Genomic DNA, 15,717 nt, shown 5'->3' on the forward strand with positions numbered 1-15,717 from the left:
GTCAGTCTGATTTAGCTGTGTCTGTGTTTATAAACATTTAAACGAGCGCCAGGTGGATTGTTTATGAAGTTAACGAGCTCTGGCCTGAGGATCAAAGAGGTTACCACGGCGATAGGGGCCCCCGCAGGCTGAGACAGACAGAAACGTGGAGAAAAAGAGCCATTTTCTGCCTCTAAACCGGTCTCACAATTAGGCTTAGCATGACAAAACGGTAACTCCTATCAGAACAAAACACAGATCAACGTTGCTCTAAGGACTTACTGAAAATTTCGGTACGATTTGGTGTTTCTACAGTAAATATTTTGGCGACGCTGGCAGTTTTAAAACATCAGGCCGTTCTGCTCCTCTCAGAAAATATTTGTATTGGACTCAATGAGGAGCAGAGCCAGACGTGGCTGCACTCAGAGGCTGATTCTGTCAATTCTGTAAGTCTCTCTGATATTTTGAGCACATGACATGAGAGATAACAAGTTTGTCTTACAAATTCTGAAAAAATTATGTCTGTAGAGTGTAAATTGTGGCCGTGGTCACAGTTTATCCAGAAAAAATACAGAATGTTTCTTCACTCTCTCCCACTCTAACCGATGATGTCACGCACTCTGACACGAACATTCCATGCAATACACACCCATTATAAACTCATAATTTCTCCAAAAATGATCATGGTCATTGATCAGGGATTGATCAAAAACTATATGACCTATCAAAACGTGGAGTAATACGACAATACACAAGACTTGTGTCTACTGTTTAAAGTTTAAATGGAGTCTCTAGGTGAAAGTATGCCTGAGCAGTAGACGTTTGTTAAACTCCAATGATTGGTCTTTTTCGCTCTTTTTTTTTCGCCCGTCCCATTGACTTACATGCAAATTTTTTGCGCAGTTTTTCGCGACTACGTCGCGAAAAATTCGTAAACTGTTGAGAAAAGTAATAGCACACCGATCCCGATCAAGACGCACGTTTTGATATATAATATGTCCTGCAACTCTTCGAGTTGCAGGACTAGATGCGAATCGAAATCTGGCCGGAAGTGGAAAAATAACTAGATAAAGTATCATTTCCTGATGGAAATGCGTGTGACTGCTGAAAGCAGCTGAACGCTGTTGCAGAATTAGCAAATAGTGCAAGCAGTGATCACCATACAAATGGTTGCCCAAGGTAGGTATCGAACCCACAACCTCATGATCAGCAGACTTTCACTCTGCCTCTAGGCCAGTGTATACACAGTTGCAGAGACTGTTGTCTGTTGATGAACTGCACTCTGTCTCACTCTGAAGTTAACTAGCCCAAAGCTGTAGTTCCAGTGCAAATCAATCTTAGTGCAGTGGTATAAACAAGAAACATGTTAACATAAACCAAGATTGAAAGAGGTAAAGAGAATAGGTGGGGGCGCATATGCATTATCAACTTTGATCTTGTGACCAGACCAAGTGGTATTGGTTAAAGGTCAAAGTGGCTGACACTAACAAGACTGCTCAGGTGGGATTTGAACCTGTGACCTTGTGATTGGTTGGCAGGAACCTTATCCACTAGGCCATTCCAACACTTCCAATGAAGTAGAGGTTGAGACTTTGATGAATGTGAGATTTTTCAATGATGCTTAAAGTCTCACTCCCCCGACCCTTTTCGGCCATTTTAAAACCAGCTCATTAGCCATGCACATTAGCAATTCACCTCTGGGGGGTGGGCGGAGACTGCACTGTTTTGCACCCGCCCAGCCACCTCCTCGCACCCCACCCCCCGGTTGCTGACAGCTGGACATTGTATAATTACAGATTCAGCGCATTTAGTGTAAAACTCTCCACTGGGATTTGATCCCAGACTGGAGCATAGTCCTTGCTCACAGTGCAAGCTGCTCTACCAGGTGAGCTATACCTATTATACCTTGACAGCTACACCGAGCTGCCAAGCCTTTCAACTCTGAGCCATATGAAGAACTTTTGTGACAGACTGTATATTGTAAAATAGCCAATCTGTTAAAAAAAATGGAAGACCAGAAAAATTTCTGCATCTGTTCCTGCACCACATGATTACACGCACCCGGTCCCTTGTCATAGAGGCACCACTCAAGGAGCCTGGGAAAGTAGATAATCTCACAATTCAGATGATGTTTACAGCTCGTCTCTATCATAAACAGTTCAGATGTTATAATGTCTTGTTGATGTTTTGCAAAACAAGTAATCATATCATGGTCACACAATGAATACTTGAAGTTTCTATTCAGCATAAACACAATTCTGAGTTGAGGACACCCCTAGACACAACAATATAGACTATTAGGCTACATTGTATCATGAAATACTCATAACATCTAAGACATGACAGGTGTGGCATGATAAGCTGGGGGCCAATTTTGGCCAGCTGTAGTCACTATAGAATAGAAAATACTTTATATTAACCTATATTATTTAAATTTCGCATTTTTGCATGTACGGTATGTATTATTTCCAAACTAGTTTTTATTTTCATTTAACATTCATTTATATGCCAATCAAGAGTGGGTGAGTGAAGGAGTGCAAGAGAAGCACCTGCCCACCTCTCATGTCCAAGAGACTTTGTCCTGTCCTCACAACATGAACGAGGAAGGATAGGATGATAGCCCAGGTTTAATTATTATTATAACCTTTATTTAAATTTGGAAATATATTGAAGAGCAACCTCATTTACTATAATAATGAGGATTAATGATGAGGAAACTGTCACTGTCACATCTGTGCAACACCACATCTAGGCCTGCAAGCCTGCCCGTCTTGTGAGTTCGGGCTGGGCTCCAGCTCACTGAACTCAAGTTACATTAGGCTTGTAAATGTGCAGAGAACCTGAGTTACAATGAGCTTTATACTATCAGGAATCAAAGACTGTCCAATGACAGCTGAATAATCGGAATCAAAAGTCAAGCAATGATGTGAAATGACTGAGGTGGGAATCGAACCCATGACCTTATGATCATTAAGCCTTTACTCTGCCACTCAGCTACAGAGAGCACACTGCTTTCAAGACTGTTGTCATTCATTGTAATGTGATGATGTGCTGCAAACTGGTATGAGTAATCAAGGAGATAACAAACACCTGTAACCAATTGAAGGCGGTGGAGGAGAGCAGAATTCAACATAACATAACAAGAGTTCTTCCCTTGGATTCGAACCAGTGACCTTAGGGTTGGCAAACGGCCACCCTAACCCCTATACTACAGTGAAGTTGTGGGGAAGAGAGGTTGAGACTTTGATGAATGTGAGATTTTTCAATGATTCTTAAAATAAAGAGAAATTAGTATAAATTAGCCACACCAAGTGAGAAGAGGACTTTTTTGTGACCTGTGACTATTTTTTGGTGAATTAAAATGAATTAAAAAGCACCTAACAGCAAGTTACAAAGTTGAGCTCCTTCTCCTGCTGCTGTGAAAAAAATACATTGAGCTGAATGAGAGCAGAGAGCTCCCTGGCTGCATTTAAAAAACATTTTAAATTATTATCTAAGTCTCTTTGCATTTTTGACCAGAATTTTAGCCAGAAGACAAGTGTGGCTACAAAACTGGAGAAAATAATTTGTCTAGAGTTTAATTTGTGGCCGTGCTGACAGTTTAGCCAGAAAAACTCTAGAATGTTTTTTTGCCTCTCTCCACTCTGGCACCACTCTGGCTCTGCTCGTTAGACGCAATACACACACATTATAAAGCTGAAAAAAATCAGAAAAAGTTAAATATTTTAAAAAGTATAAAGAGTTAAAAAGAGAAAAGTAATGCCGATAAAGTTCAAAAAAAGCTGCACGTTTTGATATATGAATTGTTGAAATAGCACAAAGTATGAAGGACTAGAAGAAGACCGTAAAAAGGCGGAAGAAAATGGCCAAACAGAAGAACAATAGTGTGACTGCTTCAGCAGTCACACTAACTAGAAAAAGCATTTCCAAGAATGGAAATGGTGTGACTGCTGATAGCAACTGAACGCTGTTGCAGAATTAGCGAATAGTGCAAGCAGTGATCACCATACAAATGTTTGACCAAGGTCGGAATCGAACCCACAACCTCATGGTCATTAGACTTCCACTCTGCCTCTAGGCCACGGTGCACACACAGTTGCAGAGACTGTTGTCTGTTAATGATCTGCACACTGTCAACATCAAGACAGCTTGAGAGTCAAGCTTGAATGACTTAGAATGAAAATTTCTGTGAATTTCAGGCTGAGAGCAGCAGTTTCAACATGAAGCAAGTTATCAGAAGTCAACAGAGGACGACTGGGAAAATAATTCACTATAATTGTTGTTGAGGCAAGATTTGAACCAGCAACCTTCAGGTCTCCAGACCAGCAAGCTAACCACTAGGCTACAGACAGAGACAGTATGTGAGGGGTAAAGAAAACCTTTGATAAGAGGATCACTGGCTTCTGCTTAAAAAAAAAAGTAAGGAATCGAACCCATGACCTCATGATCAATAAACCTTTACTCTGCCACTTCGCCACAGAGAGCACAGACATAAGCATGTTGCCATTGTAATGTGATGATGTGCTGCAAACGGTGGCAGAAGCAATTAATGCGTCTCTTAACAAACACCTGTAACCAACTGGACTACAGACAGAGTTGTGGAGAACTCTCAGCATTGGGCTGAATGAGAGCAGAGAGCTCCCTGGCTGCATTTAAAAAATATTTTAAATTATTATCTAAGTCTCTTTGCATTTTTGACCAGAATTTTAGCCAGAAGACAAGTGTGGCTACAAAACTGGAGAAAATAATTTGTCTAGAGTTTAATTTGCAGAAAAAGTTAAATATTTTAAAAAGTATAAATAGTTAAAAAGAGAAAAGTAATGCCGATAAAGTTCAAAAGAAGCTGCACGTTTTGATATATGAATTGTTGAAATAGCACAACACCTAACACACTAACCATATGGCCACAGAGAACCTGAGTTACAATGAGCTTTATACTATGAGGAATCAAAGACTGTCCAATGACAGCTGAATAATTGGAATCAAAAGTCAAGCAATGATGTGAAATGACTGAGGCAGGAATCGAACCCATGACCATATGATCACTAAACCTTTACTCTGCCACTCGGCTACAGAGAGCACACTGCTTTCAAGACTGTTGTCATTCATTGTAATGTGATGATGTGCTGCAAACTGGTATGAGTAATCAAGGAGATAACAAACACCTGTAACCAATTAAAGGCGGGGGAGGAGAGCAGAATTCAACATAACATAACAAGAATTCTTCCCTTGGATTCGAACCAGTGACCTTAGGGTTGGCAGGCAGTTACCCTACCCCCTACACTACAGTGGAGTTGTGAAGAAGAGAGGTTGAGACTTTGATGAATGTGAGATTTTTTGTGAAAAAGTTAAATATTTGAAAAAGTATAAATAGTTAAAAAGAGAAAAGTAATGCCGATAAAGTTCAAAGAAAGCTGCACGTTTTGATATATGAATTGTTGAAATAGCACAAAGTATGAAGGACTAGAAGAAGACCGTAAAAAGGCGGAAGAAAATGGCCAAACAGAAGAACAATAGTGTGACTGCTTCAGCAGTCACACTAATAAGAAGAAAAAATCCACACAATAACAGTAGTGCCCGGGCTTCGCCCGGGCACTGGTCCCTGCAGCTATTTCATAGCTGTTGGGACCAGTGCCCGGTGCGATTGCCCGCGGCCCTAATAACGATAGAGACAGAACGATATATTTATCGAAAATGGGCCCATTAACAAGTGTGGGTAGCGTAGATTCATCCACATTAACGTGAGACTTTTTTATAACCGAAGAGAAACTCCTCGTTGTCCCTTTAACTTTAGGGTAATTAGCTATGACGCGGTTCGGCGGCAACCTGTCAGAATGTCCGTCGGCTGCCTTTTTTTTCTTCTTTTTTTTGTATTTCGGCTCCCCAATGACCAGCGCAATCGAACTTTGACGTCAGTCACGTGACGAGCGGCCAAAGCGGCTGAAAATATTTGCCGTTTTGGAAGCTGTCTTGTCTGACGCCCAGCCTCGAGCGTTTTTTTGACGCTTGGAAACATTTTGTGTGAACGCACAGTTAGATGAAGGGAGGATGGGAAGGAGAGAACAAGAATGATATATCCACACATGCACACTGGGGAGGGCCTGATAGAGTGGGATGGTGATGGGGTGTGGGAGGGGGTTGGAAAGGAGAGGAAGGGAGGGAGATAAGCGCCTTAGAGAGTCAGAGAGATAATGACAGATAAGGAAAGCAGCATGGAGGCCAAAAGAAAGTGAATGAGTGCGACAGACACAGAAAGAGAGATAGAGGAGGCAAGAGGCTGAATTTAATAAATTAGATCAGGCGCCTTGCCGGTTTCCTAGCAACCCAGGCAAGACAAGCCAGGTCTGGCCTGATCTCTGCTCCAGAAGAAAGGTCTTTTCCCTGCACCTCTTCCTCCTCCTCCGTTCACTCATTTTAGGTCCCGACCCAGTTCCAGTCACTGTTACAGACAAGTTTATGTAGCTAGAGACAGATTCACCTGCTGTGGTAGCACCACTGATTTACAACTCAGACACTTACAAGAAACAGGCTCAAACATCATCATCACTCTTTAAGTTGAACAACATTCAAAATGTGCTTTGTTACTCCTCAAAAAATACTATGCTATTTCTAGGGGCCCCTCCAAAAATCGCCATTTGAATTTGGTCCAGGGAAGGGCCTGGTTCATCCTTTCATCAATTAACGTCAATTAAGACGTTTGCGTATAAATCAAGAAATGTGAATAGTGAGGGTGGCACTCAATCCCAGTGTGATGTCATCATATACTGTATGTGAGGGGATGTTGTGCCACTGGGTCTAGACACCTGTGGTGGTGAAGAGATGAAATGTTTAGGACAAAGAGAACATGGATGAGGGCTTCAGATGGGCTCAACCATGACAGTGGTTTCACCTTGATGTGAACCCAAAGCTGGACAAGTGTTCCTGCGCTCTGGAGGCTTCAGAGAGTAGTCTGAAGAAAGGGGCTGGGCCTTTTGACTTGTGTATTTTCAATATGTGGCCTGCTAGAACCGTTTTTTAGCATCTCCAACCTGGTTCATATTCTGGTAATGATATTGCCAAAATCGCACAAAGAATGTAATACAGAATACAACAAAAAAACAGCAACCGCATATTCAATTTTTTTTGCAAGCTTTCGCTCATTGTGACCTTCTTTAGGCATACAAGAATGGGCAATTACAAGGCTATTGCCTGGTGTGATCTGCTTTTTAAAGGGATAGTTCAACATTTTGGCAAATTGGCCCATTGCCATAATCGCTAGCAGTAGGTTCGTTGCCTTTATTTGTCGGTGTAAGCTATTTTTAGAACGGCGGAGCGAAGCAGCAGGCTGCTCAGGGCTACGCTATAGAGGCTAAAGGAATTTCTTGGTTTCCCTCATCAAACTCATCAAATACAAAATCCCAAAACTCAAAAACGCTTTTGTGGACAAGTTGTGACCTGCACATTCACCACACTATGAGATAATAATGGAACGTTACGAAACGGAGCTGTTTTCGAGGTAAATACAGGGTAAATACAGAGTCTGCTTGCTGAAAAACTGTCCCTGAACGCAACGCGCATCAGCGGTTTTGCATGAATTTACCTCTAAAACGGCTCTGTCTCGTAACGTTCCATTATTATCTCATAGCGTGGTGATTGTGCAGCTCACAACTTGTTCACTTCCCTTAGCCTCTATAGCATAGCTCTGAGCAGCCTGCTGCTTCGCTCTGCCGTTCTAAAAATAGCTTACACCGACAATTAAAGGTAACGAACCTACTGCTATGACTATAGCGATTATGGCAATGGGCCAATTTGCCAAAATGTTGAACTATCCCTTTAAGGAAATCAATGGGATTCTTCCCGTTTCCGGGGCTCATTCAAAGGAAATGAATGAAATTCGTCCAGTTTCCAGGGCTTATCAAAACTCACCTAACCGCTGAGTTGGAGAAAATTGACTTCACTGGCTTCATATGATTAGAATTACAGAAATGTTCTTTAATATGATCCTGCATATTTCACATAACAATCCATGTAAATGGTAAAAATGAAACATGTCATGCTACATGTCAGTTTCAGGTTGCTGTGGATATAAGTTGAGATATCAGTGAAAAGAGGGAGAGTGTGGAGGTTTCCACAGACTCTACATCCCATCTACACACGCATGCCCTCTGGTGGTCATGTCCGGGAAACTACAGCTGCCCTTTGCTGAAAACAAGCGTGTAGGAATCATTTCTCTCCCTGGCAGAGAGCTGACAGCTCTGAAATGATAAGGGGGGCTGGAGGAAAAAAATATTGATTCATCTGTCACTTTTGTTTCATTAAATTGAAAAGAAAAAAGATGGAGAGAAGCAGAAATTAAAATAAGCATATGATGCAGGCACAAGCCCGAGCTTCATTATTCAGGTGTAACAGAAGACAAAGCAACAATGGGGCCATAGTTATACTACAGCAAACATTTTATTTGTGTTTACACTTCAAAGTAGAAACTGGAGAGCTGTCAAAGCAATTTAGAAGGAAAATAATTTGTGCAATACAAGTTTTTTTTTTCATATTTACTGAGAAGAAACTGGCTCAGAAAGTAAACAGTCCTGTTTCCCTGTGATAAATAAATTGTCCTGAGATTTTCAGCCTTCTATGATTATATTAGGCTACTCTTTATGGCAGAGGTAATCTCATCAGGTAACTCTTTGTTATAATTTCTAGTTCGCTGACACACTGTCATACACAAAACATGCAGTTTAGTACAAATAAAATCCACATAATCAACAGATCAGCACTGATCTGACTCTGTTTTGATGCGATACAATTTATCTGATTGTATGAATATAATTGTTTATAAAAATAGTAAATATGAATGAATAAGGCACTACCTTCATATTATTATTATTATTTTTAAATATAATAATGTTATTATTTCAACCATTATTTATTATTATTTTTAATAATAATAATAACTAACTAATAACAAACAAATAATAATAATAAACAAACAAAAAATAAACATGCAGTGACAACAGTGTTCAGTGTATGGACAGTGATATGTTGAGCACAGAAGCTCTGTGGTTGCTCAACAGAAGGTTGCTCCAGTTCCTGTCTCATGGGATCCTGATCCTGATCCTGTGGTTCTGCAGCAGCAGCTGAAGTGATGACCCACTTTTTCTCCAGAGTCCATCTCCCCATATCCGCCAACCCAATGACACCTCAGTCCATTTCATCACACACCTGCAAAACTCGCTGGTTGAAGTCATCTGGCTGGTCGGCATACACGTAGTGTCCAGCTCCACGGATTGACTGTATGGAGGAGTGACGAAAGAGAGAGAGACAGGTGATTAAAAACAAGCAGTGATGACCAACATGGCAGTATTAGTTCATATCAGCACAATAATGTTGGAAAGAAATGATCAGAGTTAAGAATGAAGACAGTTGAGTGCTGTGGTGGGAGCCTGGTTAGAGCACCCACCATATGGGGATACCAAGCCCCAAAGCAGGAGACTTCTGGGTCAACTCACATTTGGATGGGTCCTTTACAATTTGTCAATCCTCCACTTATTCTCCTCATTTCCTATATTCACTGATTCTATCATTAGAGGCTTTTTATGTCTTCATGACCAATTGCATTCCCTTCAAGTTCACTGACAAGCCCAGAACAAACTCATGTACTTATGCATCAACTGTGTGGGTTATTGAGAAATTTCACCATTGCCCGTATGGACAGATATTCACTGTTGTGACAGACCACCAACCCCTGTTGTCAATTTTAACCTCTGGAAGGAAATCCAAGTGATATCAGTGACCCTGTTTCAGTGATGGGCCCTTTTCCTAGGAGCCCACGCATTAAATTCAAGGGGACCAACCAATACAGCAACGCAGAGGGCCCCTTTCTTTTTCTGTTGTTTTGAAAATGTAAAAGATGAAAATAAAAAGTGTATATAGATTGTTTAAACTGTAAAGGGAATGTGTCATTTGTAACTTTATGCCTTTTGGAGATAATTTCATCTTCCACTTGCTGAACTGTTCACATTAACAGAATTTTTTGCATTCCACTGTAGCTGCAGATGAGTTACAGTTAAGAAATCTGCTAAATCCAACATGAGCTACGAAGAATAGGAAGAAGGAGAAGATGGGAAAACATGGGAAAAATAAAGAGCATGAATCAAGGTCAAGGTGAACTTACTATGATCTCCGCATGAGAATGTGGTCTCATCTCTTTGATAGTGCTTCCTGAGTTGCTGTCTATGCTGGAGCGGGAACCGTAGATGATGGTGATGGGAATGTGAGGCTGCAGCTGCTCCATCCTCTGCAGCATCGGCCTCTTGGCCCAGCCGTAGGGAACAGTCATGTTCTTAAAAGCTGTTTCTCCACTGTGACAACACACAGGAACAATCAGGGCAATTGGCTGTTGACATCAAGACATGCTACTGCGTTGTAATTAAGGTAATGTATGAATTGCCTTCATTGCAGTTATTCACATGAGAAGCAATAATGAAGCCTGACAGAGGAACAGAGATGGAGGCAGACCTGGGGGTTTGTGCATTCAGGTGGTAGATGTATTCTGACACAGTGTTGTCGCGGAACATGGAGGAAAACTTCTTCTTGAAGTCGGGTCTCAGAGTCTGGACCAGAGTGGGACCTGCAGGGGTCACAAAAGCACTGACTTGTCAAACTCATTCATGACAAGGAAACGTCATTGTGTTTAATGATTTTCAACAACAAGAGAGTACATTGTAGGAACAACGCTTCATTTGTCTTCTGGACCAAATCCCTGCTTATATTAAATGTATGGGGACACTTGCAACAGGTCTTATTTCTGTGCTAGAGCACAGTACAAACACACACACAGACTGATCCTAACATTAATACAATGTGAAGTCAGTTCTGTGATAGTTGACTTGACATTTCTCTCTAGCTTCATTTCTCAAGATGATGTACAGTATGTCACTGAAACTATTTCCCCTTCACTACGATTAAGACTTCATCCTGTTGTGTTTTTTTGCGTCGTAGTGAGTTGTGTCATTTTCTGTTCTCACCCAGTGGTCCAACCAGACGCAGGCCAGCCAATGGGTTGAAAGGACTGAACATGGCCCCGAGGGCTTTGATCCACACCGGGATGGGGCGGTCAGCCTCAACAGTGTCTGGACGCTCAGGAAAGCCCCATGGTTCAACCAGGAGGATGTGCTTGACTCTGTGGACAAGACACCAAAGGTTAATTCAGCTCACCTACTGTTTGGGTTAGAATGAGCATAAAGACTGGAGACAGCTGACATAGCAATGCAGGCGGAGTTACGCGACGGCTACACTAGGGATAGCGACAACGCTAACCTATGGGGGCAATTCTTTCAACGTCAAAAAACAATCAATCAACAATCGGATCAAAGCTTAAGATAGCTTAATCTTTGTCCCAGAAATAAGAAAGCTTTTGGAATTGAAAATCAATGGATCAATCAATCAATCAGTGGAAATGTATTTTTTCAAGACTTCAAAGGTCAAAGTGCTTGAAATTGAAGAATCACCCAACTCAGTAACAAAGGGCAAGCTTAACTAATGATGTCCTTGCTCTTACTTCATTAAACAGACAAGTCTGTTGTAATTCTCAGCTGATGCACTGAGAGAAAACAAAAGAATCCACAAAATGCTGAAGTCTTCCTTTAATTATTTTTGGTTTTAAATTGACCTCCTATAAAATCATCAGAACTGTAAAATATCTGTTGTATCACAACTTTGTAGTACCTTGCCCTTGCTCTATGGCACCGGGATTGGCTCCATTGGGTATAATAACTCCGGTATCAGCAACCACGAATCGTGTTACGATTCGAATCGTTGTCAAACTTATTAAGACAGTTTATCACACCATATCAAATTAAAAACAACACTACTGTACCCTACAGTAAGATAAGAGGAAGTACTGTAGTATCTGCACTCACCTGCCTGGGTGTTTAATTGAGTATGACACAGCAAGGTATCCTCCCAGGTTGTGTCCCAGCAGGATCATGGATTCCAGACCCACTTTTGCTCTCCATTGCTCTATAGACTCCACAAACTGGTCCTCTGCCTCCTGGGCCTCTGAGGAGAACACAGGTCTGCTGCTCTGACCAAAGCCCAAAAGGTCCAGAGCAAAGACCGGTCGATGCTGACTAAGAACATCCAGATTCTGAGCCCAAAGACCCAAGCCACCTCCGAACCCATGGAGCAGAACCATGGGGGTTTTGTCTTTGACACTGTCATTGCTTAGGGTCAGGGTCCACAGCTGGTTGCCAGAGGAGATGGGGATATGCTGTTTGGATAAAGGACTGCATACACCTGTAGACACAGTGAAAGGAGCAATCAGAGAGAGAAGCTGAAAAGCCAGACAGCCTTTTATACAAACATAGACTTTACAGATACTCACATCTCAGCATCATCTCCTCTGCAGACTGGAGCTGGCTTTGAGAGGTGGGACACCATGATGGCAACAGGCGAGGGATCCAGCACCACCTACAAACACAGTCATCCTTATGAATCCAGAAGAGACCTGGTCACTGAGGCCTGAAACTATGATAACAGAATATAGAGAAAAACAGATAACCTAAAGAATAGGCCCTCACATTCCCGTGCCATGTGGGGGGGGGGACCCACTCAAAGCATGTGTACATTGTAGCAACTGCTGGACTCTGCACTTATGTGTTTCAGTGGTCTGCAGGAATGTGAGGGGGATGTGACTGCAGACAAAATGTACTAAATTTTCATATGTATGGTTGAGTTCACCAGGTAGCTGCAGAGCCAGCCCAACCCAATAAGCAGACTTCTATCTTTTAGTAGGTTGCACTGAGTAGACTTCATGTGAATATGCAAACATATTCAGTGTGTGAGTTTCATGTACCCTGAAATTGAGGGAAGATACGACAATTTATGACAGAAATAGAGCCACCCTGTCTTTTAATTGAAGCCAGCCAGTGTGCAAAGAAGTGACAAGATGCCCCTCTAAATGGCAACAATACACAGAGAGCAAAAATGTTAGGAATCTCTGAATATTACTCCAAATCTCTCCATATTTCTAAAATTATTTCAGCATATTGACACAGTGGCACACATGGATGAATACATGGATGAATACTAAAGCTGGAGTTTTCTACAGACTGCTACTGTATGGGGCAGTTTGTGTGCCTAATTTAAAAAAAATTCATGACGAATCATTAAAATTCCTGACACTGTTATGGACATACTATATGAAGTTCGTCAGATGAAATCCCTAGGTATCATAATTTCTTTATTAATGGAGTAATCTTGCTTCACCATGTTGTAGACTGAATGTAAGGGCAGCACAGTGAAAGGTGCAAAAAGCACTTAACATGTTCATGTGTATTCAGTAAATGTAATTATTTCTTAACAGTTTGACAGTCTTTGACAGTCAGCTGTCATTCTCCTTCTTTAGTCTCTACTATCTGAAAGATCACAGTAATAAAGTGAACTGTTATCCTGAAACAGGAACTTCCATTTAGGAATACAGTATTTGTCTCAAGACATTTCAAGTTGTTCATAATATGTTTTGTAAAATTATAGTTCATTTAATGTAAACATCTTAATAATGTACTTCTTTGCACTAGGATGAAGGGAAAAGTTTAGAGTTCTCGTTCCTTATAGGATATTCTGCTAATATTGTACTGGTCTGGCCCCCTTGAGATCAAATTGTGCTGTATGTGGCTCCTGAACTAAAATGAGTTTGACACCCTTTTAGTGTAATTTTATTGACCAATGTCTGATCTAAATTTTATGTGTAATGGAAATATGTTGAATTTAAAAAAAAAAAATGCTATTGTGTTGAATACTTATTTCCTCTACTGTATCCCTCTTTAACCCCCTAAACTTATATGAACTGAATGGCTGTGTCTGCATCATCTAATCTTCATGTCAGTAATCTCACTTGTGAGCTCACTTGCTCCATCGCTTACTGAACAGAAGTGTGTTGCAGCCATATAGCCCAATATTGTGATAAATATACAAATTTCCTGTATTATTATGTTGATGTTTTGTCTCATTTGATGATTGTGGGAGAAGAACACTGTCCAATTTGTACAATGATGGTCTACTCTTGGGAAAATATTCAAAAGGGCTTTCAGTATGATGCAGTAATATCCTTGAAGGTAGGATTTGTTTCAGTGCTTAGATTAATTTCAGGCATTTGTTCAGACGATGAATTACTAAGAGAGGATATTTAAAAACAAAACCCATGATTTCTGTCCACCTATGACAAAGTAACCCAAACGCAGAGGGGTTTTTGAAAATTTCAAGATACATGAATACAAAATACATTCATTTTGGGCTGTCTGGACAGGTGTTCACAGTTTCATGAGTTTTTGAGCATGGGAAATCCCCCAAAATTGGGGTTAAAGTTGTGTAAGAATAAACAATGCGATTTTAATAGGGTCCTTGTCGACGCTCTGACCCTAATAATAATACATTTTATTTAAAAGGCACCTTTGCTGACACTGAAGGTCAGGTCAAGACCCCCCCACGGTCAGTCAACAAAAGTGCAAACATAACACTCCTATACATGAAACAATATTAAAGTTATTAAAGCAACCCTGCCAAAGAGCGGTCATTCCAGGCCAAGGTTGAAGTGTATGCCATTCTGAAGAGATGAGTTTTCAAACGGGATTTAAAGGAGGTGATTGAGTCGGAGTGTCTTGTGTCCTGTGCAGAGAGTTCCAGAGGCTGAAGGCTCTCCACCCAGTAGTGGACAAACTGGATCATTATTTACATGTGATGTCACATGTCCTAGTAGTGTACATACTGTATGTTTAAATTATGGTCTACGATTTGAAAGAGGATGAGAAAAATGTGAAAAAAGCACCCCCTCCCACACACACACCCCTCCCCTCCGAGCTCGTATGGCCCGCCCCTCGGAGTGCCCGGTGTGATGGTCCGTGGCCCTAATTACCAATCCTCCAAATCGTAGATCATATTTAAGCTAAACAGAGGAAATTGAACACTTTGTTTTCATGTGGTTCAGTATTAGCAATGGGAAGAATTAACGGAGAGGCCAGAATAGTGACCCTGAATGATCATTATAACAAAAAAGGTTTGGAGAACCTGAACCTATTATGTCTTCCATAGGCTATTGCTCTTCTGTAGACTATAGCTGAGAGCAACATTTATTCAAACTTACTTTAAAGTGGTGTCCACATAACCCCACACACTGCTGGCCAGGCCGTCAACACCAACAACAGACAGCATTCTCTGGACCACCCTGAAGAGGAGAGGGACACAAACAACTGACAGATGACAGGGTAGATAAACTGTTGTCAGCAAAATACAAATGCCAACGACACACACCAATTCATTATGAAAGAGGTACCTGAGCAAAACCGTACTCTATGGTAGGTAAACACTGAGCTGTGTCGCAGGCTATTGCCTACGTATGTTTCTCCGTCAGAGTCCTGTCAAAGTTTCAATGTTTGCTAACTTTAACTTTACGGTAGTCCGGGGTCTGTCGACAACGTGTTTAACAGTCGGTGTCTGTCAACTACGTCTACAGAACCGACACAAGTGGTGTCGCTGTCATACAGTATATGAGCGAACATCGTCTGCACCGGTTTCACTCTCTCTCCGTGAGCTGAGAACTACTTACCCTCTGTCTGTCACCTCCGCCTGCTCGGCCATACTGCCACAACACAACACTCCTCTGTTGCTTCCCGTGGTCACGTGGTCTCGGTGATTCCTGACCAGTTCCTGACGTAAATCAGCGATTGGAGACGTTCGATTTGTAACCCAGGGTAACTACGCCGA

General features: G+C 41.4%; 1 protein-coding gene across 1 annotated transcript; it reads right to left on the reverse strand.

Moving 5' to 3' along the window:
* Window positions 1-8,962: 8,962 nt before the first annotated feature.
* Window positions 8,963-15,653, reverse strand: abhd5a (abhydrolase domain containing 5, lysophosphatidic acid acyltransferase a). The gene is made up of 8 exons (XM_085803378.1): window positions 15,560-15,653; window positions 15,098-15,178; window positions 12,341-12,426; window positions 11,877-12,252; window positions 10,983-11,137; window positions 10,474-10,585; window positions 10,130-10,316; window positions 8,963-9,246 (listed from the first exon to the last, which is right to left on the reverse strand). Exons 1-8 carry the CDS (start codon window positions 15,589-15,591, stop codon window positions 9,157-9,159), a joined length of 1,119 nt encoding a protein of 372 aa, XP_085659504.1. The 5' UTR covers window positions 15,592-15,653; the 3' UTR covers window positions 8,963-9,156.
* Window positions 15,654-15,717: the final 64 nt, after the last annotated feature.

Source organism: Trachurus japonicus, chromosome 16, assembly GCF_045865225.1.
Source record: "Trachurus japonicus isolate A0001 chromosome 16, Traja_1.0".
In the NCBI taxonomy this organism is placed as follows: domain Eukaryota; kingdom Metazoa; phylum Chordata; class Actinopteri; order Carangiformes; family Carangidae; genus Trachurus; species Trachurus japonicus.